At 41.9% G+C, this 25,684-nt stretch overlaps 1 protein-coding gene across 2 annotated transcripts; it reads right to left on the bottom strand.

The window, feature by feature from the left end:
• Positions 1-288: 288 nt before the first annotated feature.
• On the bottom strand, positions 289-25,609 carry SLC35B4 (solute carrier family 35 member B4). Of its 2 annotated transcripts, none has more exons than XM_006216781.3 (10): positions 25,230-25,609; positions 19,418-19,531; positions 16,612-16,714; positions 15,218-15,267; positions 12,946-13,027; positions 12,668-12,728; positions 11,037-11,146; positions 9,594-9,669; positions 6,115-6,190; positions 289-5,273 (listed from the first exon to the last, which is right to left on the bottom strand). In XM_006216781.3, the coding sequence occupies exons 1-10, from the start codon at positions 25,304-25,306 to the stop codon at positions 5,027-5,029; spliced, it is 996 nt and encodes a 331-aa protein (XP_006216843.1). In that variant the 5' UTR covers positions 25,307-25,609; the 3' UTR covers positions 289-5,026. The 2 variants fall into 2 exon arrangements, with proteins under 2 accessions (XP_006216843.1, XP_015105437.1); XM_015249951.3 differs by lacking the exon at positions 25,230-25,609 and adding an exon at positions 19,653-19,765.
• Positions 25,610-25,684: the final 75 nt, after the last annotated feature.

The raw sequence follows: 25,684 nt of genomic DNA, 5'->3' as shown, positions 1-25,684 counted from the left end.
TCACAGAATCTTCCTTTCCTTCTTAACTCTCTGCTCAAATAACTCATAAGGCTGGAAGCCGACATTTGATATTTACACAGCTCAAAATCTGAATGCTCACTAATGTTCTACATCCTCCACTGCTGTCTAGTCCCTCCTCCTCCTCCAGTCTTTGTTCTTAAATTGTAATGCTGAATCAAGAGCTCAAAGGCTGAATAAATCAAATCCCCACCAGCCCTCCCCTAGCCCCACACCACATAATCTGTTAGGAAATCCTACTTTAAAAATCATCCTCTTTTTTGGAGGAGGATACCATTCTCTGGAATGAAAGCAACTAGCACAGAAATGACTTGTGATTGCAAGTGATACACAAAGACAGTTTTATTGCTCTGGGGAGTAACTACTGCTTCTCTCGTTGTTTCACGGAAGTCTTCTTTACATCTGAAAAGAAATAAATAATTCAGTGTGCCAAGGAACTGTTACAGCCTTTTCCCTTAAAAAATGTAAGTCATGACTTCTAAATGTAGACCAAGCTCTTCCCCCCACCTATCTGTGGTACCCTTGTAGCTTGCCTTACTTGACTGAAATTGAGGAAATTTGGTAGGATGCTTAGTGATTTCATAGGTAAAGCTCAGGGAAGTGGTGTCAGTATGATACCGAGACGAGAAAAGGGCAATGTGCCCCAGGCACCAGCCAATACAAACCAACTACCTATGGTGAGGTTAAGGGTCACCCCAAGCAGCCTACTTCAAAAACTTCTAAGAATCCTAATAGAACCCTGAGGGCATGTCCTTGCACTGAGCACCGAATGATGTAAGACGCTAAGTCTATAATTCTCTGCCCTTCTCGCACCAGGTAACCAGAGAGCAAAAGCTGCACCCCACCCCATTCCTGGTGTGTGTCCTCCCTTCTGTCCCTGGCTTAGAATCTTAGGAATGTTTCCTATTTTTTGTGTTCCTGCCAACCAGCTGATGAAGAGTGGAAACAGGAATTAGAAACCATCATAAGGTAAGGGAATAAGATCTTAGCAAGCGTTCATTTACTCCTGGGATGCAAGTCAGACTCTGTGCAGGGGCTGGCAGTACGGAACTGAGTGAGATGTCATCCCTGGTCCCTCCCTTCTCTGCACTGTCCACTGTGAAGAAGCTGCTAGAAAGAGCACACAGAGTCTCCCACCCCAGCCTGGTACATACTGAACGTATTCTGACGCTTATGACTAGTTCTTTTACTGACAAATATTGTTTATACTCATTTTCAAATGTCACACCAATCAGTTAGTAACAATGGATTTTATCTATACTGACAGTTCTTTCAACCTAAGAATGAACTGTCACAGATGAGTTCCACGCACACTTTTCAGGATAAAGCTATTGAGAATAAAATGCTTTGTTTATCTAATAAGGGCAGAATTACTCATAATTCTGTTTACTCCTAGCCAAAGAGAAAAAACTACAACAAATGGAGGATCTCGATTTCAGATCTCCATGCCATTCTTCTCCATGTGCATCTGTCAGATGCTCAGGTCTTTGCTACAATGTCTGCCATGCCAGCTGGTCCACCAATGAGCACGTCCACTGGCCCAGAGCTAATTTATTGGTTTACGGTTATTCCCGACCTGGTGTTTTCCACATCCCCTCACCACAGGCATCTGGCACTGCGAGCGAAATCAGCTGGAGGTAGGTTAAAAAGAGCAAAGTATGAAAACTACTGTTTTCCAAATACAGACAGGAACGGTGGTAAGGATTCTCAGCCCCACCCTGAGCTGTAACAGAATATATAAACATTTTTACATTAACCCTTCACATTCATACTCATTACACATATACTCATATATTCCACCAGATATTCTCATCATCACAGACACCCCCACCCCAGTATCAGTGCTTATAACAGTGTATAACAGAATACACGCTACACAGATATATATACCCTGTAAAAATCCACAAAAACACCCAGAAGCCCCAAAGAATAGAGGCATAAACAGATACAAGAATAGAGCTGTTACTCAGCAGAAAAGTATCCAAGTGAACGGAGGCTGATGAAGAAACTGGAGATGGGGGTTAGGAAGTTAAAAAATATATGCAGAAGGGAGGAAAGGTGCTCAGGAAATGACCACAAGGTATTTATTAGAATCCTTAAAATATATCAGGTCATCTTCCCAGAAGAATGGAAAAGGTTTGGTGAAAGTGGCACAGACCAACTCAGCTTTCACGGTCTTTCTTCACTTGACGCAATGACCAAATTCAAGCTCCACAGCATTTCATTTTGGATAACTAGGCAGGAAGAAGGTACAAAAAAATCCAACTATTTGAATTGTGTCTAAATACTTTAGAACTTGATAGAAACTTTTCAAGTGCATTAATGGTTTTAGTTGGATAAAAAAGCAAATAAAGGGTCAAAATAAATTCTTATTAAAAAATGAAAAAGCATTTGTAATGTGACAAGAATTGTAGTAAAGAGTAGACATTAAATTAAAATAATTCACATGTCCACTGTTTTCTCCTGTTACCTCATCTAGGACTCTGGTCAAGCTGTGAAGTGGGCACACAAGTACACACACACACACAGTATGTTTTCTGTCTGGTCTCATTTGTTATTTGATCTTCTAAGGGTTTTGTTAACAAACTACACCCTCTATCTGTGGGGCACAAAATTACATAGTCTTGACCCAGAGAAAGAGGAGAGGACTTTAAGAGACCTTTCTCCTCCAGTTAGTGGGTATCTGACCCTCTGCAAAACGTCTTTTTTCCCTTTTAAAAGGGGCTGAAATCAATTTCAGCCTGGATTGAAAACTAAGTTAACCAAGGGGAATAAATTGTTTATAAAAATATTAATTGGCGTCTGTTAGATGTATTTTCTTATATCCAAAGACGAGAGATAAAAGCCAATTCCCACAGCATGTCCAGCATCCTGTTCTTACACGCGCTCATTGTGTTGTATGCGGGCCCTAATGTGCCCACACGTATCCTCCTGTTAATAAGACCAACAGAGGTATTCAGACTGAAAGGAACACATACTCACTAAAACCAGAATTTAAAACCTAATCGGCTCAGTTAAATGCTGTCTGTGTACATCAACACTGTTTCGGTTACTAGGAAAGGTGACATTTCCCATCAACATAAAAAGGGTGATTACTATAAATGTAAAGCTTTGTCCAGAGTTATCCTGTCAAGACTCCAGATATGCAGCAACCAAACAGCCCCGAGGGACAGGTTCTGCTACGAAACAGTAAGAAAAGTAGCTTTTGTTGTTGTTTAAGAGGATATTTAACACGTGGTATTCATAGCACCATCAGTCTGAGGACCTCTACATAGTTCAAGGACAGTACCTTTCGAGTCCGTGCACAGGTTTTCGCCTCATTCAGCATCGCTTAGCACAGACCCTCACTGGCACCGCACAGCTGTCCATGTCCAGGTCAACAAATTGATCTGAAAACCCTCTGACTTTGGAGAAACAGTAGCCACATTTTAGGTATCAAAAACCCCAAGGCAGCTTAAGAGACCTCCTCAAAGTGACCCAGTGGTTCTAGGACACTTATCTCAAACCCCATCAGAGAACAGCTCGACAGTGGAATAAACACACCTCCCCCTGGGCGAGCCCAGGAGACCCAGAGAGCCGCCTCTTGATCTAAGAACACAGCCTGCATCCAGCGCAAAAGGAGAGGCCTCTGTCCGGGTGCAAAGAGAGGAGCTGGTGAGTCTGCTGGCCTCCAGAGCACGTACCTGGGTGAGGCGGTGGAGGCCCAGGCTAAGTGAAGAACAGAAGATAAAAACACTGACTTCTGTGCTCCATTCTCCTCCTGAGTGATCACAAACCACACAAGAGCACACACACACACCTACACACACTACCCTGACCCTGGTCCTCTCTCTCAAAAGTATCCCATGGGAGGAAAACCAGACCTTTGAGATGATTAGCAAAAGAGGGTCATGTTTCTACATAGAATAAAACACATACCCCCACATAGCGATCAAGAACATTAAGATGCCTTATTAAAAAAATAAATAACGAGGAAAACTTTCCATGTTGGTTGTGATTTGGCCCGATTGACACATCACACCCACTAGAAACGGGTTTACTCATTAGCCTGACTAGTCATGACTCTATCAGAGATGCCGGGCAGAGCTGAATCTCTGAGTAAGAAGCCTTTCAAAGACCTGCCCACTTGGAACCAGCCCGGCAGGGGAGCCGTGGCTCTCTGGGTGCCACCAGGGCCAGGCTTCTCCTGGGCCCTCCTGGCGTTACCATCTCGGCTCCAGGCTGATGCGCTGCATGTAGAAGACTGAGCGGATATGTCTGTCTTTCCCAATTCATACACAACCTCTCTTTCTTATTAATGTTGAGCCGTAGAGGGATGCTGCAGGTTTGTTCTAAGTACAGAACACAGGAGGTGTGAAAGTGTATGACTTCTGCTTAGGAAAAAAAACCCCAGCAAAACGTGGAAAAGGATTCCCAGCGGGCCTGCTCCGGTGTCGGCAGGGCTCCTGGGGACGACCACTTCTCCCCCAGCACAGCAGAGAAGGTCCAGCCCCAGTGTCACCCGTGTCTCTGTTCCTTTGGCCACTTGTTGTTCCTGGTGAAGGTGCTTCAAGCGCCTGACTGACTGAAAAGTTGTGCTGAGGGGTGGCAGGGTGACAGAACAAGGGGACAAGGCCACAGGAGCATAATGACTGTTGTGGCCGGGAGTTTTCAGAACAGCAACAAAAGGGGTCATCTTGTCCGAGACCACGGATGTAAAACCAGCAGCTCTGGGGACGCAGACGTCAGTAAGCACAGTGCTGAATATTCTGGTAAACAAAACATACACCAAATGGACCGGCTGTTCAACCGTAGAGAACTGTTTTTTCTGTTTCAGGGTTGAGGGGCTTCTAATCCAGAGTCCACAAATGCCATCTTCATAGTCATGAGAAACCCGAGAAGCCCCCTCTGGGGATCCTCTGGTGCAGGGCTGGTTCGATGCTCGGGGGGTAATTCGGCGCGAACCAAGGTGAAATGCTGGCCGGCGCCGGCTCCCCTCTGCCTCCGCTCTCGCTCCTCCAGGCAGGCCTCAGTTCTTCTTGTCCTCCTTCTGAGGCTGGCCTTTGCTGGTCCCCAGGTTGTTCCACACCTCTGTGTACATGAGGGTCCCAAGGAAGACAAACAAGGTGCCCAGCCAGTGCCACAGGGTGAAAGGGTTCCGGAAGTACAAGATGGAGAAAATGAGGCTCACGAACTTGCGGAGAGTCACGACGAGCGTGACGGTGAGCGAGGCGCACTCTGTGGTGAGGATGAACACACCGCGGATGCACACGTACCTGGAGGGGCGGGGTTAAGGCGCTTTTCGGTGGACTACCGAGAGGTCAGCGGCAGAACCTTCTGGCAAGGCTCTGAGCTTCGATATTCCTACTGAAGGAACCAGAAAACGTGGGGATCAGCTACGGCTGCTCTGAGGCTCTCCCTTGGCCGAACACCCTGCAGAACTCCCGTCCGGCCATTCTGGTTGTGGGGCCTAACGTCGAAGGGCCTGAAGCCCTCCTATGATTATTCTGGATTCTTCTCACAGTTCACACTGAAGGCTGTCTCCCTAGTAATGACAGAGAGTAACTCTCAGTAAAGGCGAGCACATCCCTCTTTATTTGATCTGGTCCCGGGTCCTTCCACCCCCTCCTCTACAAAGGATCTCTGTAGGGCAGTCCTCTGAGGTGACTTCAGAGGAATGAGGTCAATCTCAGTTGTTTCAAAGATGATTTTTAGAAAGGGCTTGAGGTCATTCAAAAGAACGTTTTTAAAAAAAAGTAGGTTTTCATTAATTTGAAATTTTTGCAGAATTTTGAGACAGCTTGTGAAATATCCTAGGATGGTAGAAATCACAAAGCATTGGTGTCATATGCTAATTCTTGATTACCCACTGATTTCCACACCTGCACCTAGAGCTTCTCCTTCATGGTGCCCTGTGGCTGACTGACCCTCCGACCACCACTGTCTCTCCGGCCCCCGACAAAGGAGCTCGCTGGCTGGGCTTGTCTCCCACTTACTGCAAAACAGATCAAGGCAAAAACAAAACTCATGTCACTGCACCATTAGAAGAAAAGAATAAACTTTCCCGGGCCAAAATAACACAGAGATGACCGGATGGCAGAGGAGTGCAAAGGATACTGAGTGATGACATTCATGAGGAGGTAGAACCACATGATGGGCACTGTCACACCAATGCCTGGAACTTGATACAGTTCTGCAAAGATTAAGAGGGGAGACAGTTGCATCACTTTTGACGGCTTAAGTCTTCATCTTTTTTGAATCGAGTAATACAGATGAACATAACAGAGGCAGCAACGTTCTCTCTCGCAGAGAGATTTGGACCTTCCACCACTTTACTTGCCTTGATTCCAGAATATTATCAGCCTCAAGAGTCATTACACTGGTTCCTTAAAACAAATTATAATTTATTTTACTTTTAAAATAGACTCTTTACCATTTGCCTGAATAGGACCCCACTTTACAAAGAAAGACTGTGAAACATAGAGAAGTTCAAAATGATATGGTCTTAACTGACCATTAATACAAGATGAGAGACAACCTATAACTAAATGCCATCTGGAAATATGTTCAGTACTGCTAGTAACCAATTCTAAGTTATACAAGGTTGTACCATTCTGTATCTATTAAATTAGCTGTTAAACATTGATAAATAATATCCTAATCTGGCAAAATGGTAGTGAAACTGGCAGCCATTCAGTGGGTGGTAGCATAAATTGGTGTTTTTTTAAAAAATCAATTTCACATTATGTATCAAGGGGCCATAAAAGTATTGCTACTCACTTTTAGGAGTTAATTGTAGTTACCTTAAAAGAAGAAAAAGTTCTACATGCATCGCAGTAGTATTTGCAATAAGGAAAAACTCTGAATCAATCTAAATGTCCAATGATAGAGCAAGGACTATGTAAGCAAAGATACTTTAACTAGATGAGGCATTATATATTTGATATAAACAAAGATCATATACAGTCACATAAAAAACTCAGAATGAAAGTGAGAAAGTAAGTATAAAATTATACTTACACAAGGATTATGACTCAGACTGAAAGTGAAAAAGCAAGTATAAAATTATACCTACACAAGGATTACACAAGAATGTATGTAAACAGTGTTGGGAAGGACACCGATAAAATGAAATTAGCTCATGGGTAGGGTGATCGAACTGTACCTTTTCTTCCTTTAAATACCTACTTATGTTAGCTTTATATAATGAGGCCTACACAGTACATACTTGGGAGGAAATAAAATATCCAAGATCAAAGAAAATAAGGACATATACACCCTTGAAGGGTCAGTTTTTCTGAATTGCTGAATTGTTTGGGGCTTTGAATTATACAGCATAACTCAGGAAAGTCTAACAAAGTGATGTTGCGATCTGGTTAGTAAATGAACATTAATTTTCTTTTGCAAAAAATAACATTTCATATACCTAAATAACTTGTTATAATTGTATGTCTGACTAGTGGGAAATCCCAATATTATACTGTCTCTGAAATACTTAACAAGTACTGAAATGAAAAGTAAGCTACCAAGTGTTATTACTGTTTAATAACTTCAGAGATCCACTGTATCAGTTTGCTGGGGAAAGAGGCAATTAGTAGGGCTTTATTTAGACGAATGTTCAGTGCCCTTAGGAAATTCTAGGATAAAAGGTTCATCTCAGACACTTAAGCAAGAGAAAAAAATGTATACTTAGGGGTGATTCTAAGGAAGTTGAAGGCAGATTCTTAAAAAAAAAAAATTATATAAATACCCATCCCTGCAACTTTTAGAAGGAACATTCTAGTAACTAAATCATTATTAATCCCAAGGAATTTGACAATGTGTTTATTTCAATAGCCCTTTGCTATGTGGGGGCTCTAAGAGACCTGAAAAATCACTGCATCAAAAATCAGCTATATGTCAATTATATCTCAGTTTAAAAAGTCAGAAATAAGCGAGTAATTCAGGGCCTTAAAAACTTTCTTACACTCTACCTTCATTACACATTTATTTGCGGGCAAATGGGAGAGGCAATTTTGCAAACAGAGAACAGCCACAACTTCACAGTCCACAATCAGAGAGCAAACAAATGTTCACTGAGCAGCTACTGCCATTCTATGCAACACACTTGCCACTTTAGGTCTGAACAACATAAAGCCTTAGTTTTAAAAATGTTTCTCTGAAAGAGGCTCACAGATGTAGAGAAGGAAATGGTGGTTACCAGTGGGGAGAGGGAAGGGGGAGGAGCAAGATGGAGGTGGAGGATTAAGAGGTACAAATTGTCAGGTATAAAACAAGCTACAAGGAGGTATTGTACAACATGGGGCATACAGCCCATATTTTATAATAACTATAAATGGAGTATAACTTTTAAAAATTGTGCTATATTCTATACCTGTAACATATAATATTGTACATCAACTATACTTCAATTAAAAAATATGATATTGTAAAATAAATACATAAACTTAAAAAAAAACCCAAAAGACAAAAAATGTTTCTTTCTTCCTTGTGTATTCATTGTCTGTATACTACACACTGTCTTTTAATAGATAATCAGATTATACAAGTAATTTCTCTCAAGTTAACTGGCAATAGCTTATTAAACAGCCACTTTAAAAAATCACAGCTAACTTACACTGTAGACATTTGAACTAATTTTGCTTATTCCTACCGCCTACCTACCCTGTAACTAGGAAAAAGCCCTGTTGTCATTTTCACCCTCCTGGGTCTGAGGTGGCTCGGCCTGGATCTCTGAGCGGATCTGCCCTTCCCAGCAGAGAAGGATGAACAGGAGTGGAGAGAGCTGGACCACTGCCTAACTGTTCAAGGCTCCAGTCTCTGCAATGTGTTATTACTATTCGTTTGCATTTTCAGAATATCAAACATTCCACATTCAAATGCAAACACACAAATTCCAAAGCAAAATAGAAAGTTTGAAGATACTGTCTTGTTTGATTTGCAAATAACTGAGAAGTGCTTATAAAAGCTTTGGCTGCTGCAACTACAGATTAATGGTCCTATATTCCTGGAAGGTGGAATGGGGACAACTTCAGGGGGACAGACAATTTCAGGGGGACAGATGATTTGGATAAAATCACGAAAAAATTTCAAATTCCCAGTTTATCCCTTTTCACTCCCTTCCCCCACTGGTAACCACAAATTTGCTTTCTATGTCTGTGAGTCTGTTTCTGTTTTGTAAATAAGTTCATTTGTCTTTTTTGTTTTTTTTTTTTAGAGTCTATGTGTAAGTGACATCATGTGGTATTTTTCTTTCTCTTTTGACTTACTTCACTCAGAATGACTTCGAGGTTGCAGATACTAACTAATATATATAAAATAGATGAACAACAAGTTTATACTGTATAGCACAGGGAACTATATTCAATATCTTGTAACCTATGGTGAAGAAGAATATGAGAACAAATGTATATATTCCTATGTGACTGAAGTATTGTGCTGTACACCAGAAACTGACACAACATTGTAAACTGACTGTACTTCAATAAAAACATATGAAAAACAAATCATGAAAAAGCAGTGGTCAAGTCAAGAGTAAAACTGAGACGTTGCCTCTGAAACTCTCAGGTAATTCTACTGAATAACCCCAGACTCACCAGACTTATTGAATAGAACTGCATGGTCATAAATATCAGATGCCAAGAAGATGAAACCAGGAAGTGGAAGGGCATGCTATGGGAAGAAACATTTCACGTAAATTTAACTGCAAAAACATTACAGAATAATTAGAGTATCTTTACAATGATTGAAAGTTTTACAAGTTGTTTAACAGGCAACATCAAGAAAGGCAAGTCAGACTTATTAAGTTAAATGTATCCAGTGCTCCTGACCACTTGACACTCTATGGTATGATATCAACCCCAGAATTAACAGTCTGTGCCCTGTGGAGTGTGATGGTCACTACGTACAAAACTAAAAAAGAGAGCCAGCACCTTTTTACTCAACAAAAGAGAATGGGATATGTAAACACACAGTCATTCTAACCTAACGATTTGCCACATTTTACTATTTTTGAGACCAGTTAAGCAAATATAATGGATTTAAAAATTATATGGAATGTGAAGGCAGATTTTAGCATGTTCAGGAAACTAGTGGGAAAAGAGAGTGGAGAACAATATGATGTCAGGGAAAAAGAAACGAAGACAAGAATAAAGAGAGACTGAAGAAGGAAGGGGAAACAACAGGTAAGCAAAGATTAATGGGCTTGGCCACAACCCACAACCACCACCGCCACAATCATAAGGAATCACAGCTAACCTTAACCAAGCAGTTAACTATGAGCCAGGTATTGTGCTAAAAAAGTCATGTGAACCAAACAGAATGTTCCTTTATTTTAAAAATTCCTGGCCACATACTCTAGCTCCCAATTAAATATCTCAAATTGCTCATCTGATACTTCAGTACAAAAAGTTGGCAGGGAAGGAATCCCTGAGGTTGTTGAACCTGGAGGCAACCCTGTCACTGTGACCTTGAGGGGCTGTACTTTGGACATTTTTTAATAGGAAAGAGGGGCGAGAAAGAGGAACACTAGAGGAGGTGGCTCTAGATCAGCAGTTTCAAACAAAGAAGAGTGAACGTATGTAATTAACTAATTAAACTCTCCATCAGATGAATAAAGCCCAACTGAGGAACGTAACTGCTCAAACCCCAACCTCCTCAGCTCTCCCAAAGGCCTGCCTGCACACATGCTCCTTGGCTTGTGGCTCTTGGACCTTCTATTCCCATTTCCGGTTTCCATCTTGGTTTTAACTTGATTTCATCTGTGGGAACCTTGGGTTCCTTGTCCCGTGGGGCAGTACCTGGTTAGCAGACATGTTCTGTTTACACTGACTGATTATGATCACCTCCTGCAGAGGACTGTGGCAGTCTATCAAAAGTGTCAGAGTCCGTGGGTCCCAAAGCACCTTACTGGATAATAAATATCGGAAGGATGGCATATCATATTTGAAAAAACATATCACATATATGTAATTACATATGTGTACATACAGTAATAACTCAGTGATTTTCATCTTCCCCGGGTTCAAGAAATCGCTTACATTATAAAACAAAGCCTCCTTGGAGTGTTTTCCGAATTGTTTGTAGAGAGTCTCTTGGAAAATACCCATCCTTGCTGACATCAGAAGAGCAAAAGTCAGTGCCCCAATACCTAGAAAGCAAACATCCAGTTACAAGACGCCTGCATTTGCAAACTGCCAGATCTTTTCTTAAAGAACACTTACTAAGTTCTACAAATATTACACACTAAATGTAAATGTACAAAATTTAAAAAGTAATAAAAAACCAACCACGATATTACCATCCTATCCTACACAGTTTGCTACGGCTCTCTATGCATACTTATGCATATATTTAATGCTAAGACATGATCATAATGAATATATAACTTTGTATCTTGCTTTCCTAACGATTTTCCCCTAGATTTTCCTTCAAGTCATTCATTAAAATTTTTTCAAAAGTATGATTTAATAGCTGCGTATTATTCTTTCATGTGGGTGCACCATACTTAGATGTCTTACCATAAGAGAAGGGTTAGATTACCTCTGACTATTTCATGATTAAAATCAACTTACATCCTAGTATATAAATCTTTCAACAAAATGTTGATTATTTCCTTAGGATAAACGCTCATAAGTGGGATTACTGAGTCAAAGGTTGTAGACACTTTAAAAAATTCAATACATAATTTTTTTTCCAGAAAGGCTGTATCAATTTACCATAAAATTATATGAAAATAGTCGTCTTACTGCCCCCACCAGCAGCAGTGAGAATAATTATTTTTTATCTTGCCAATAGACCAAAAATAAAAAGGTACTGCATTTTGGCTTCAATTTGCATTTCTCTGATTATTAGACTGAACATAAGATGACTGGACATTAATTTTTTTCCCCATGAACTGTGTGTTCATACCTTTTGCAAGTTTTTCTCATTAGGTAAAGTATTTTTCTAAGAGCTCATAAAGATCTTTCTATGTAAAGAAGAGCAACCAAAAGGGATAAAGTTTCAAAGCCAAGAAGCCAGGAGAAGACAGCTCTTTCATGGCTCCTTCTCTTCCACACAGTCGGCCCTGATCTGCTACTGCCGTCACTGAGCGCACCTGGGAAGGGGTGCCCTCCTGTCTCACACCCAGTGAGGGCAAAGCTCTGTAGGAGTTGTCTGATTAATTCCACAAAGAGCTACTTGCATTTTAAAAAATTCTCCAGGAGATGATTGGTCAGGTTTGGGAACGCTGCCATGTGGAACAGCTTAGGAAGAAAATTAATCTAAGATTTAGAAATGGGTCCCTTGGAAATTTCAAGAGTCAACTGCTGTAATGTGCCATCCTTTTGTAGAAGCTTCTGCTCAGCAGACACATCATAAAGAAATGGATGACACTCTAAGCACTGCTCCCAGAGAGCGTGAGGGGCAACCAGACACGGACTTTACCCTCAGCACCCGAGCCACTGAGGAAAACATCCGTGTTGTAGAACACACCACCGTGAACATGGACATTTTCTCTTTTTCGTTTCTTGAACACTAAGGTTCAGAGGTACATCATCCCAGGTGCCTCTCTCTTCCACGACACAATTTGTTTAGCCGAAGCTTCTTGCCAAGAAACATATCCCTCAGGAGCAAACTCTGAAAACAGAACTGCAGAGGCAATTAGCTTCATTGTAATTACTGTACTTGCCTAGCAACCACCATGCAAATGCCTGGAATCCATCATTCTCACTCGAGCTGGACTCGGAAGTCTAGGAAATAAGAAAAAATACAAGGTACAGAGACCACAACTACCTGCAAGGGGCCTAGACACTAGGGGACCGTTCGTGAGCCACTTCCCTCCACTATTCTCTTTCAGAGGTTTAAACCCTTGTATTACATGAGCATTTACATTTATTGTATCATTAATAAGTACCTGGGCCCCCATGGCAAGTAGTGAATATAAATGATTTGTGAGTAGATTCTTACCACTTGCTTTGCTGACATGAAAGTGCAAATAAATATCCCCACAGACACCAGGGCAATGGAGGTATATTTGAATATACTGTATCTGCAAAAAGAAGAACAAGAAGACTTTAGGGAAGTACAGATATGAATTTCCACATGACGTGTACAGTCAGGCAGCTCATGAGAGTGCAAATCACCAAAACACGGTCGAGGGGAACCACTTCCCAGTAAGTCTGTGTGCCAAAGAATCAGGATGCTGACTGGTCCTAAACAACCCCCTTCCTTAGTGCTGTTTAGAACAGTCAGTTACCGATAGTTTGTGGACCAATAGACTATTTCATCAGGAAATCAAAAAAAGACACAGACCTGACATGAGAGTCCATCCTGCTCTGGACTCCAAATGAACGCCTGACTGAGATCTTAATGGACACCTGTTGCTTTTCTTGGCTTCTGGGGCCCAAACCGGAGTGTGAGGAGACCCACCACGCACCATGCAGAGGAAGAACAGAGCCTCGGGGACAAGCAGCAGGATTCGATACTCAGAAAACAATTCAATTGTCTGTGTTCAGGGAGGGTACTGTTCTTATGCTTTGGAGTGACTTAAATATTGTTTTTAAATGTTGGCATAGCTGAATAAAGGGAGCAATATTAAACTAATGGGGCTATTAGCATGAATAACAGTGGCATTTCACATTAACCAAAATAGCATCAATTAACATCCTTCTCAGGCTCTTGGTGATAAAGCTAAGGGCCTCAGGCAAAAATGAAAACCTTATACACATCTGAAGTTTCCTACTCAAATACTCTGCATAGTTTTGCTCACAGCACCTTATACAAAGGCCAACAAAACTGGGTAAAAAGGCCGAGCAAGGAGCCAAGGGCACCACAGTTAGAGAAGAGGGGTGGGAGAAGGGAAGAGGCACTCCTTGGGGCAGATAGCAAAATCAGGGAACTCTTCAGTGTGGAAAGATCAGAGAGAGAGGTTTGTAATTCAGGCCTAAAAAATAGTGAAGGCCGTGGTTAAGGTGAATATAGATTCAGTCTTCAAATCCTGGAATGAGGAACACACTGTGAACCTGAAGGGGCTCTGCTCAAGGTAAATAAAAGGAGATAAAAAAATTACTAATTCTTGATCTTAGACAGTTTAACTTGGGGAAATTCCTGCTCTCTGACTGATAAACACTGAAGAAGGTTTAAGATGAGAGAGATTTAAGATGACAGACTCAAAACAAGTCCTTAAGGAAAACAGATGTTTGAGAAAGGCCCCTCAAATTTCGGGGCACTATCAGGAGAATACATTCCTTTTATAATATGTTCTTTTGTATCCCTGTTATGAGTCAAAAAATCAAAGGTTAGAAAGGCCATGGTCTGTCCCAAGGTGAACTTTACACTACCGAGAAGCACAGGGTTCACTTCAAGGGTAATGATGTTGGCCACTACTCAAGCAAGCTTGAAAAGAGAGAACCTAGAAGAGGAACCAGCAGCAGCGGTGCTCACCTGGGGGAACATAAGCCTCAGGAGATAAAGATCAGGAGCCTAGTAGGACAGGACAGTTGTCCTTTCAATGACACAGCCCTTATTACTTAAAAACTCTTGGTTCCCACACTGAACTGACAGCTACTTTCCAAGCTGCTTTGAAAAAGCATCCCAGCACTTCTGATATTTCCCAACCGCCCCCCGAAGACAGCCACTGGTGACAGCCCCAAAGAACAGCCCTGAAGCTTTTCATCCCGTCTCCACGGCCACGGGGGCCCTTTGTTACGGATTTTCCTTGCAGTATGTGTGAGGGTCCCTCAGTTCACCATGTGGTTCTGATGAACGCCCCCTAGGACAGCGCCGGCCCTCGGAACTTCTGTGAGGGTGGAAATGTCCACACTGGGACTCTCCACTGTGGTCACCACTAGCCACATGTGGCTACTGGGGACTTAAACTGTGACTAGTGAGATGGAGAAACTACATATTTAATTTCATTTACTTTTAAATGTTTAAATTTAAATGTAAATAGTCACATGTAGCCAGTGGTGACCACGTGGGACAGTGAAGTTTTAGATCCACTGGCTTCGGAGGTTAGTGTGGAACTAAGGATTTAACGATGACAAGAGCTACTTAGCTCAGCGCAGAGAGAACGCTGCGGCTGCTCTCACTGGCCCGCTGCCTCGGGAGCAGGCAGCATTGTCACACAGAGAACTAGGGGCAAACACAGCACTGTGGGGAGAAAGGGAATCCCCACCAGCTCACGGCTGAGGCTCAGGATAGCCTTCCTGCACGTAAAATATTAAAAAGTATTGCTTACCTTTTCTTCAAAATGATAATTCCTAGAATCATGTTGGCAATTAGGGAACCCTGTAAAAAGAGACGACAGAGCTTCAGTGCACTAGGGAAAGAAAACCGCATAATTTAAGATACATATGAACATGGACAAGAGGGGAAAACAGGTGGAAAGGAGGGTGTTAGGATGGAATGATTAGCAAGGTTCATTTGTTCTTATGATGGCAAAAAGTACAAACCATAAAAATCTATCACACAAAATAACAGGAACTTTTAAAGATGACAGAGAATAAAAATGATCACTTCCCACTAAGTGGTCACAACAGAAGCTAAGGCTGGCAGGAATAAATTATATTATAGGCTTATTTTTGCCAAAGTTTCCATCTAATTTATAGGAGCATTTATTTATTTATTTAGTTCTAAAAGCGGTTTTATCAAAAGCAGTTCTTTAAATGCAAAATTAAATAACTATTCTTGATTGGTTTACAAGGGTTCACATGGTACACAGTGAGTCAGACTGAATTTGATACATTTAGCTAGTGGTTTTGGATTACAGGAGCTCTTTATAAACTTCTCCTCACCCACAGTTTTACTGAATGAAGTTGTGCAGGGATCTCTGTTCTCTGGAAAGGCATCAATCAATCAGCAAGTGTTTATTGAAAGTCTACTAGGTGCTTAATGCTTTGAAGGTCATCTTAGTAATTATGATCAGCTCTGGAAAGTCCCATTAGGAATAGCACGTTCCGTCTCACAAAAATCTCAGGCCACACAGAGATGATCTAATTCTAATTTTCACGTACTGTGCATTCTTCTGCGAGCCTAACCACACTCCCCCACTGAGTTTCTTTCCTGTTCCTCAGGAAACACTCTGTTCTCATTTATGTACAAACTAAATGTGGATCTCCCACCATGCATGAGACGAAAACCTCTGTTGCTTTGGGAGAAAATCTACCTCCATCAGGAACCTCCCTTTATCCAATTATCCCAAGTCTCTGCTTTCAAAAAAGTCAGAAAAGGGATATACCTATTTCATGTACTAGAGGTAAATGTAATTTTATGAAAGAAACAAAGAGTGATGACAAATAAGTTAAATAACATTCATAGCAAAACTAAATATAAAATTAACCAGATGAAGGAAATTAAAGGTAAAATCTGTGTCCCGAGGAGATATTAACTCTTCTTTTATTAGTTGCTCGTAAGACCTCTCATAAATAAACATAAACCACCCACCTTCCAATTTCTCTCTTTTTGTCTCACTTCTCAGATGGAAGCCAGCCTCTGCTTACTCCTTCGTAAGACCTATTCTTGTATCTGAGCCTTTACATCTTACAGGATCTTTCTACCTCTTCCATGTGTTTAATGCACCCACTTAGCTGCATCTCCCAGAGGAACGCACGCACGAGCGCCCGCAGCACTTACGGATCTAAATATCATGTGCAGCGGCATGGCGATGTTGAGGTTCAGGGCGTAGTTGTTCACCACGCTGACGGTGAAGAACATGGTCACCATCACGGCATAGTACCTGAGATGCAGAGACAACAGCTCACACCACACAGAATCTGCTATTTCAAGAAAACCAAGTAGAGAAGGAAACGCATACTTCTGGATAAAAATGTATTATGCTTGTGGCCTCTGTATTAAAAGATCGTATCACTATTAGAATGTGAAGTCAAAGACTAGGTACATATGAAAATACTTCACAAAGCCAGACTGATGTGGAAGAAGTCTGGACTAAAGAATGTTTCAAGAAACACTATTTTAATATGTTTCAAGTATGCATAGCAATAAAAATGAGGCTTCAAAAAGTTACCTAATATACATACAGCAATAGGGTTTTTTTTTAAGTGAATAGATAATTATTATTCTGTAAGTTCTTTGTATATAATTTTCATACACGTCTAAAGAACTTGTAAATGGTTAAACTCTCAAATATTTCCTCTACAAACTTGTTAATACCATTGTCACTGTTTCTAAAAATATTTGCTCAGTCAACAGTTACTTTTAGCCTAGAAGCTGTTAAAATTACCCCACCTTCTGAACCAGTGGCCTCCAGATTAATGAGGACACCATTTGACTTATATAGATTTGTATTTAAAATCAAGAAACCTGTTTTTTGAGAATTTACAGGTCTTCGAATAACAACAACAAAAGCTAAAAAAGAATCAGTAATCCTAATCACTTAAAAAGGTAAAGGGATAAACACAAATGAAAAATTATAAATAAATTAAGTAAATAATTTTATATTTGTAATGCCCCTATTTTGATCTAGAAAATCCTTAAGATGCCTTTCATACATATCAGCTTCAACCATTTAAAATGCCATTTTTGTAGGTCAAAAGGGGCTGAACATCAGCAATTTCATATGAACCTAATACATTCAAAAAGAGAAAAATACTATTCTTGAAGTACATGGCTGGAGTGCAAGGCAAAGGTGAGTAAGTGGCTGGATATTTTCCAGGAAAGGGTGGAAGTCTTTAAGCACAGGTCCCCATCCTTTTTCACCTTTGCACATCTGGAGAACATGACAACATTGAGTCTCAAGTGATCTTCCCTGACCAGAGCCTGTTTTGTGTCCCTGGTTAGGCGTGGCACTGTTTGCCCGGAGAGGCAACCATACCAGGGCTGAATGAACACAGTCTGGAAAGTGTGAGGAGCTTTACCACGAATGCAGAGAGCAGAGGGCAGAGTTACTGGTAAGACCTACTTCACAGCCTCTGAGTAATACACTATCGGTGATTTCACAAGGTTTCTTGCCCCATTTTCTAAGTCCTATCTTGAAAGGACGCCATTTGGAGATAAAGTGAGTTCATCAAGTTCTTTCAGGATAATTAGTTTCAGCTATTCTGTACTGCTGCCTGCCTAGCACTGCCTAGAGATCGCTCACGGGAATGAATGACATGAGCAAGGTTTTGATTCTAGCCTCATGGAGAGAAAGCAAAATACCCAGCACGCACTGGACATTGTGGCTGTTAGGACAAGATGATGGGGAGCATCCAAGAAGCATCAGAGTTTGGGCTTCACTCTGAACCTAACGGTGACCCCTGAGTGCTTGTGAGAGCAGGCGTCACGAGGCAGTGGCAGGAAGTTGAAATGGAGGGATGAAGAGGGGACAGGCAGGAGGTCAGCCAGCGAGGCTATTAGTATAAACGTTGTGGGGAGAGTGACTACGCCACGTTCCTGAACGAAACTAGTGGCAGCCAGAGTAGAAAGAAATAGCGCAAGGAGGAGGGAAAGGGTCAGAGGAATCAAAAAAAATGCTGGAGCTCCTACTCTGGTGTAAATGCTGGTCGTGGTAGCAGAAAGTTTCACGCAGATACTAAAGTCAATGGTGGGGGGGGAGGTATTCAGAATATTTAGCATCACATTGGGAAATTTTAAAATATAATATTAGTAACAAAATTCAGCCAGATTTTCTAGAGCAAGCTACTCAGGAACACTGCAACATAATACCAACAAGGAGGAATCCTAACCAGTCCTCTGATGCATTCACACCAGATCGTCCCTCTCAAAGGGATTAAGGGCCGCTAGCCTACTAAATACTCCCCATTGGATAAAAAAATCACACGTTTATTCAAGTCTCTCACGGCAAGAATGCTGAGTCTGCAATACATTGTTTACTGTAAGAACTGCCCTGTTTTTCATTTGGCCCCATGAGTACAGTTACACAAATTCGGACTAATGGATGGAGGTCTGGAATCAACAGTTTTACCTTACCTGAACTTGCCATTCATTTCCTCTCAATTGATGTGAAATTCACATAACATCAAATAAACCATTTAGAGTGAACAATTTAGGACACTTAATACATTTACAATGTTGTGTAACCACCACCTGTATTTCCAAAAGCCATTAGTTTTTTAAAAGAAGCAATGATACTACTCTTACCACATTTGATAACTTTACCAACATGGAGATAATAACATACAGAACTATTTAAAAATTGGTGGTCACACAAGACTTTTAACTGACAGAAACACACACCATACACTACATACGCATAGTTGTCAGAGTTATATTAAGTGTTGTGGCAGGAATTTTATTCTAAAACTAGGCTCTCTATAGAGTTCCATAATGTATTAAATTCAGAAAATGAATTATTCTACTGATATCTTTGACACAAATCTTATAAAAAGATGCCTCATTTCCTTTTATATAGGTACCAGTAAAGCTCTTAACTTTTAAAAAAAAAAAAAGGAGGGCTAAAAGAGACTTCAAAGGGCCATACCTTATTGGGATAGCTGGCCGCTTCCTTCCCAAATCAGCTTCAAAGAGGAAGCCTTCCACAGCAATAAATAAAAATTGTGCAAACGTCACAATGTTCCCACATCCTGGATGCCTCCTGCGTAGCAAAGAACATAAAGGAAGAAAACAAAAGGCACCAAAAAACTGAGAGAAAGGGCACAGATACCAAGGAGCAGAGATTTGTATTACCCACTGTCCTCCTTTGTTTCAGTTCTCACCTCCCACAGATGACACGAAGCGCACTAGACCCACAGGCAAGATCACTGGCTTCCCCACTTCGCCCCGCCATGGGAGTAGCGGGCCATGGGGAAGAGTCATGCTGATCATGCTCGTTCTGAGAACTGAGATACAGCTTTCCCAGGAAACTGCGGAAAGTCGGTCATGTGGTCTTTTTTTTTTTTTCCTTTTATGGTCTTGTTAGGATCCTCACTTAACCAAGAGGGCTTTGTTCCAGGTCCTTGTCAGCTTAAGCACAAAGCTCGAGGACAGAAATATGCTCAGGTCTCCTGGGATGTTTTCATAGCCTCTGGGCCCAGAACTTCTGAGACAGGTGTCAACAGAAGACTCGTACCCAGTGTTGATGACAAGGACATCCATTACCTTAGACAGAGCCCCCCACGGCAGCAACAATTGGTTCTTGGTGGTGGGGGGCAAGGAAATCTTAATATTTTTGTAAGTATAAAGCATCAATATACACACAGTACCTAAACCCATATATAGTGTATCTGTGGAGGGACGATTAGGGGAAAAAAGGGTCTTTGGTGGGAGTGGGGGGTGATAAGGAGCGATAATGAGGGGAGGTTTGAGGAGCACTGGAGTCTACTATTCTCCACAACCCTTAACACAGACTAGGCACCCAGTGAAAGCTCATGGAATTCAATCGCCTTGTTCAGTGATCTGTGTAAGGGTGGAGGGAGTTTTCCGCAGTGACTGTTAGGAACATGTCTACAAGGTGGAAATTCCTCTGGCAACCCTCCTGAGGCACTCTGTGAAAGTTCGTCACTGATTACTGAAAGCCTGTCCTCCGTGAAGCTCTGCTCGGTCACTGGAAGAAGTGCAAAGTCAGCAGTTACCTTTGTCTTACCGAAGCTTCCAGATTTCCCACGTTCCCATTATTCCCATGTTATCAAATATAGACTTCATATTCTCTATTTTCATCTTAACCAAGACATTTGCTCATAGCTAGTGATTAAAGGGATTTAACTATATTATTATATCTTAATATAATGCTATTTATTGAAAACAACTCCATTCTCCATAGTGGTATTAATAGGATCACATTCTTGTTTGTTTTGTTTTGTTTTATTGAGGTACAACGTACACATACTGAAAAACACAAATTTTAGGTCTGCTTTCACAGATGCAGACACTCAATAGCCCTGTGGATCAAGACAAGGAGTACTTCCTGTCCTAGGATCACATGCTTAAATACACCCGCCCAGCACAAAACTAAGGCCGAGCGTAAGCCATCCTTGTACAGAGCTGAGCTTGCTACCCTTTAGGCTCTACTGCCCAGGACGGTTCCCTGGAAAACCACTGCTTTATATCCAGCTGCACCATTTCTTTTAGCACTCCTTATGTTCAAGGGACAGGGCGCTACGGTGCCGGAATCCATAAATAATCATGTAAGATGCTTGCCTCATTCAGGGAGCTAATTAAAACCATTAGCCTAAATATGAGTGGCAGGAGGAGGAACTCTGGATTGTTCCTAGCACAGTGCTTTTCAGCTCTGGCTGGGCTGCTCTTTTAAAACCCGTCGGCCTGAAAGCCTCACCCTCCCAGTTCTGATTTCTGATAGGACTGGTCTGGGACAGGGCCCTGGAATCTGTTACTTTTGAAAACGTCCCTCTTGATCCGAATGTGCACCCAGAGTTGAGAACCACCAGTGTAGGTCTGGAAAAAGAGCTGGGAGGTGTAGGAGGGGGTGTGAGTGTGTCACAGGGTTGAGAACCAGTGTTCCCCACAGTGGTTAGAAGAACACAGGGACACACAGGATCCAGCTGCGCCCCTTACCCTGTGGCAGTGGAAGTTAATTACTCTAAGTTTTCTTATCTTTAAAATGGCAACGGAATTAGTGCCTGTCTCACTGGTTTATTGTACAGTAAATAACCCAGTCCCTGAAAAGCTCCTAACAGAGGGGAAAAGACAAAGACTGGAACACTAGAATCTTGCATATTGAAAGGCCTTCAATCTAAGTATAGTAACCCTTTTAAAGACATTTACATTGACCCATTTTTTTCTCTCCTATAAAATGGAGATGTTGTCTAACATCATTGTGAGGATTCAGAGAAAATATGCATCAAGTGCCAAGCACAATACTTAGTCCAAAAGGGGCTCGTCACGTTTCTTGCTTTCCCTTCCATTTTCTCTTTACCAAAAGCTTAAGCCAATTCAACTGGGCACCGTGTCTGGTCTTCACTCAAGCAACTGAACGAATGTAGGGCTGCCTCACTTGAAGCAAACGTGATCTACAATATTCAGATTGTATGAGAGTTAAAAGTAACTAGTTCAAGAAAATGATTCACTTTAAAAGTGTATTCTTCATAGGATTTTTTTAAAAAAGTCATCATAATAATTTTTAATTTCATCTGTTTTTACGGAGGTAGGTATTATTATGCCCATTTTATTGCTAAAGACACTGGGGGCCACATGGCACTGAGTTAGGTAAGTTTCCCAGGGTCACCTGGCAAATACATGGTGTTTGCAGACCCCCTTATTATTGCTATTATTTTTTTTAACAATTCAATGGTTTTCAGTACAGAGTTGTATGGCCATTACCACACTTCTGTGTCCCAAAATTATATAATACCCATTAAGAGTCATTCCTCATTTCCCCCTCCCTTTGACAATTCTAATCTACTTTATCTCCATTTCCATAGGATGTTTATATCTTTCTAATGTACCCACATAATTCGATTTAAAAAATCAACTTACAGAGCTTTTTAAGAACACATTGCTGTACAGCTACCAATGGAACTATTTATTTTAACTTGGATAATTCACTTTAAAACTTCAGAGTAAAAACTTGAATCCTTTCCCCCTAAATCACTTGTTTTCTTGAACTTTATTCCCCGGGAATGATAATCACTAACTGCAAACACTTTCCCTTTGAAGTCTCTTTGGCAAGAATCCAAATTTGTACTTCTTTTTTTTAAAAAAAAAAGCAACTTTGAAGAGAAAGAATTAGGAAGATAGTTTATGACTTCCGTATTTCTTATGCTAGATTTAGAAAACTTATTTGATTAACATCAGGCACTTGATTGGAAAGTAAAACCAGGGAAAGAGAATGTTTCCGATTGTTTTCCTGACGTAAGACACCTCGCCTAGTTAGTGAGCCTGATGGGTGCGGATCCCATTTCCAAGGTGGAAGGTAACCTCTCTCAGGACAGAGATCAATGCACTCATTCATTACTTCATGTCCGCTCTGTATACTGCATGGTGATTTCCATTTTATTATAGGTCCTAATTATAGGTACGAAATCAGAAAGGAAACCCTAAATGTGTTTCTCCAATTTGAAGGAAAATGGTTAAAAATGTTCACTTCTCTCTAGCTGTCACTTTAGCATTTCCATTCACACTTAGTGTCCTAATCCCCACTTTCAAGAGCACCTAATGAGTCCAAGGAAGCCATGTGAGAAGACAGTTCTTGCTCCATAAAAATTTATTAGCCTTCCACTGTGATGTCCCAAGATAAAGTAACATATTATGACAGGAAAAATCTACAAAGAACCTTAAAGACCATCTGGTCCAACCGGCTCTTATTATCCTGATCTGAAACACGATAAGCTGTGAGCTGCCCAAGCAAATCAGGAAAAAGCTGCTATTCGGCCTGGGGTACCATTCTTTAAATTAACAAATGTACCCCTTACCACTTTATGAAAACCCATGGCTGTATGTAAAAATCCAGATTTACAAAAAAGATAAGGAATGATGATTTTTTTTTAACAAATGATTCAAAGTATTCTAAATAGAAGCTCCTATAATGTAGAAAAACATTCTGTAAAGTTAGATTTGCCCACAATTTTTCAGGAACAGCTCAATAAAGCAGGGTCTACGTGTATTGAAACAAAAGTTGTTAGGTAGAAGGGGAACTGACTGGGAGCTTTTGACTTTGCACCTGTGTCTCATTTAATCCTTCCATACCCAGCGAAGGCTGGTAGAGCCATCACCGCCCTCTCACAGCTGAAAACAGACTCGCCGAGATCAAGTAATTCAGCTAAGGGCTTACAACTAGTGAAAAGGGCCTTCAGTTGCTAGCATATTTTGATGTCACACAGCCTTTGGCAAGATTTAATTTAACAGCATATTCAACACAAACATTACAGTATTATTCTCTGACCTTCATTTCCATGGCTGGCCTGATTTTATCACATTTTTATATTTTTAAATCCATTTCCAAAGTGACCTTCCTTTGAAGTGCCCCAGCTGACAGCTGGAGACACTTCTTTTCATTTTCATATCCCTCACCACCTACTTCCAAGAATGACAAATGACAGATCTTTACCAACATTTTTTTGCAAGACACAATTTCAAGCTCTGCAATCATAAAAATTAAATTAAAAAAATTAACCCCACAGAGTTTAACCTTAACTGGTTGCTTCAGAATGACTTAATTAATCAACAGTATCATAAAAATAAAGTACATTTTTTCTAGTAGGCACCACGTCAAAAACTGGGCTATGGGCTGCTGAAGTGGAAAAATAACAGGATGGTAGAAAACAGTATTGGGCTAGGAGTTTAGATTCCTGGATTCCAGCCCTGGTTCTGCCAATTAAAAGTAGTAAAAGACCATCTAACTTCTTGGGACCTGTTTGACTTTCAGTAAAAACAAAAGAATGTAATTCTTAGCCTATCTTGTACATAAGATTGTTCTGATGGTCAATGGAGATAATGTGTAGATTTAAAAACATGGCGCTACACAGCACCATCGATTATTATTTCACAAGTGGAAAAAGGAAGCTCAGAGATGCTAAACGACTTGAAAAGGTCACAAAGCCAGTGGATGGCAGAGCCAAAGACTGAAACTCGTAACAGATTTTTCAGTCCTGAGCCTTTTCCAGTCCACCTGTTGTTGCCTTTTCTGTAACAGCTTCTATTTACTGAACTTTGCACTTTATTGCTCAACATTATTTGCATGCCACCTCAATAAAGCTACCCTGGTGTCCCTTTGAGAAAGAGTCATAATCATTCTCAATTTATAAAGTTACGCCTCAACCTGCATGCTTCCTAATTTAGTATCTTAATGCTGGAAATGATATCTGCGGTCAGTTGGACCTCATCACTGAGAGAGATGTTGGGCAAAGTACTCAAAACCATCTCTAGAGCCAATAAAACAAATGCTTTGCAGGCCATTTTAATACAACTGAAACTTTCTTCGCAGCCTGTACCAAATCAGACTGCTTTTTAAGTCAAAAAGCTTTGCTCAAGTCAAACATGTGGCAGGATGGAGAAAAGAGCTGGAGGAACCTTGGGTTCCGCCACGAGCTCCCTGCTGACCTTGGAAGAAAAGCTCCCCGGGCTTCAGTCCCTCAGGATGTGAAACGGGGGTGACGACAGCAACACCCCGAGTGTTCCCCTCGAAGGATCCTGTGAAACTATTGGGCGGGACAGCGGGCGGTGCGCAGAATAACCCAGCAGCCGACTCAGCCAGGTCCCAGGCAGCCCAGAGCCGACCCGGGGCTCAGGCGGTCCCACCCCGGCCCCCGCGCACCTCGGGTAGGGGCGCGGCTCGGGAGACTGACACGCGGGGGCGCCCCTCCTCCAGCGTCTGTAGTGCGGCCAGCGGGGTCACTCACCGGGCCAGGAGCTCTAGGAAGATCACGTTACTGCAGCAGCCTGCGAAAACCAGGCCCACCGCGAAGGCCGGGTGCATGGCCGGGCGGCGGAGGGAGCGAGCGCGCAGAGGAAGCGCCCGCCTAGACCGCTACCCCAGGAAGCCTGGCTGCCGCTTCGCCGCGGCACTGAACATCACCACCGTCCCGGAACGCTGCTCTCCTCGGGCCGCCGCAGTCTCCCTCTTCCCCGCGGCCGCCACCGACGCTGACGGAGGAAGAGCTGTAGCTCGCAGTCAGCGGGGGCCCATTCATCCGAGGGGGCGTCCGACTTCGAGCCAGACTACACTTCCCAGGATGCCGCGCGCCCGTACGTCAGGCTGAGAGGTGCCCTCCCTCTGCCGGGCGGCCCCACCGGAGAGGAAAGGGGCGAGGTACCCGTCATGCCTCGCGCGGCAGGAAGCCGCGGGGCTTGCTGG

This window comes from Vicugna pacos, chromosome 7, assembly GCF_048564905.1.
Source record: "Vicugna pacos chromosome 7, VicPac4, whole genome shotgun sequence".
Classification (NCBI taxonomy): domain Eukaryota; kingdom Metazoa; phylum Chordata; class Mammalia; order Artiodactyla; family Camelidae; genus Vicugna; species Vicugna pacos.
Note: the sequence above shows the minus strand (reverse complement) of the source record. Positions and strands in the feature narration are given on the sequence as shown.

Excerpts from the sequence above, each read along its gene's own strand:
- SLC35B4 (XM_006216781.3), bottom strand. The coding sequence starts at position 25,306 with ATGCACCCGGCCTTCGCGGTGGGCCTGGTTTTCGCAGGCTGCTGCAGT. Across the intron at positions 19,532-25,229 it reads TTCCTAGAGCTCCTGGCCCG|GAGGCATCCAGGATGTGGGA; the intron begins GTGAGTGACCCC and ends TTTGCTACGCAG. Across the intron at positions 15,268-16,611 it reads TGCACATGATATTTAGATCC|GGTTCCCTAATTGCCAACAT; the intron begins GTAAGTGCTGCG and ends CTCTTTTTACAG.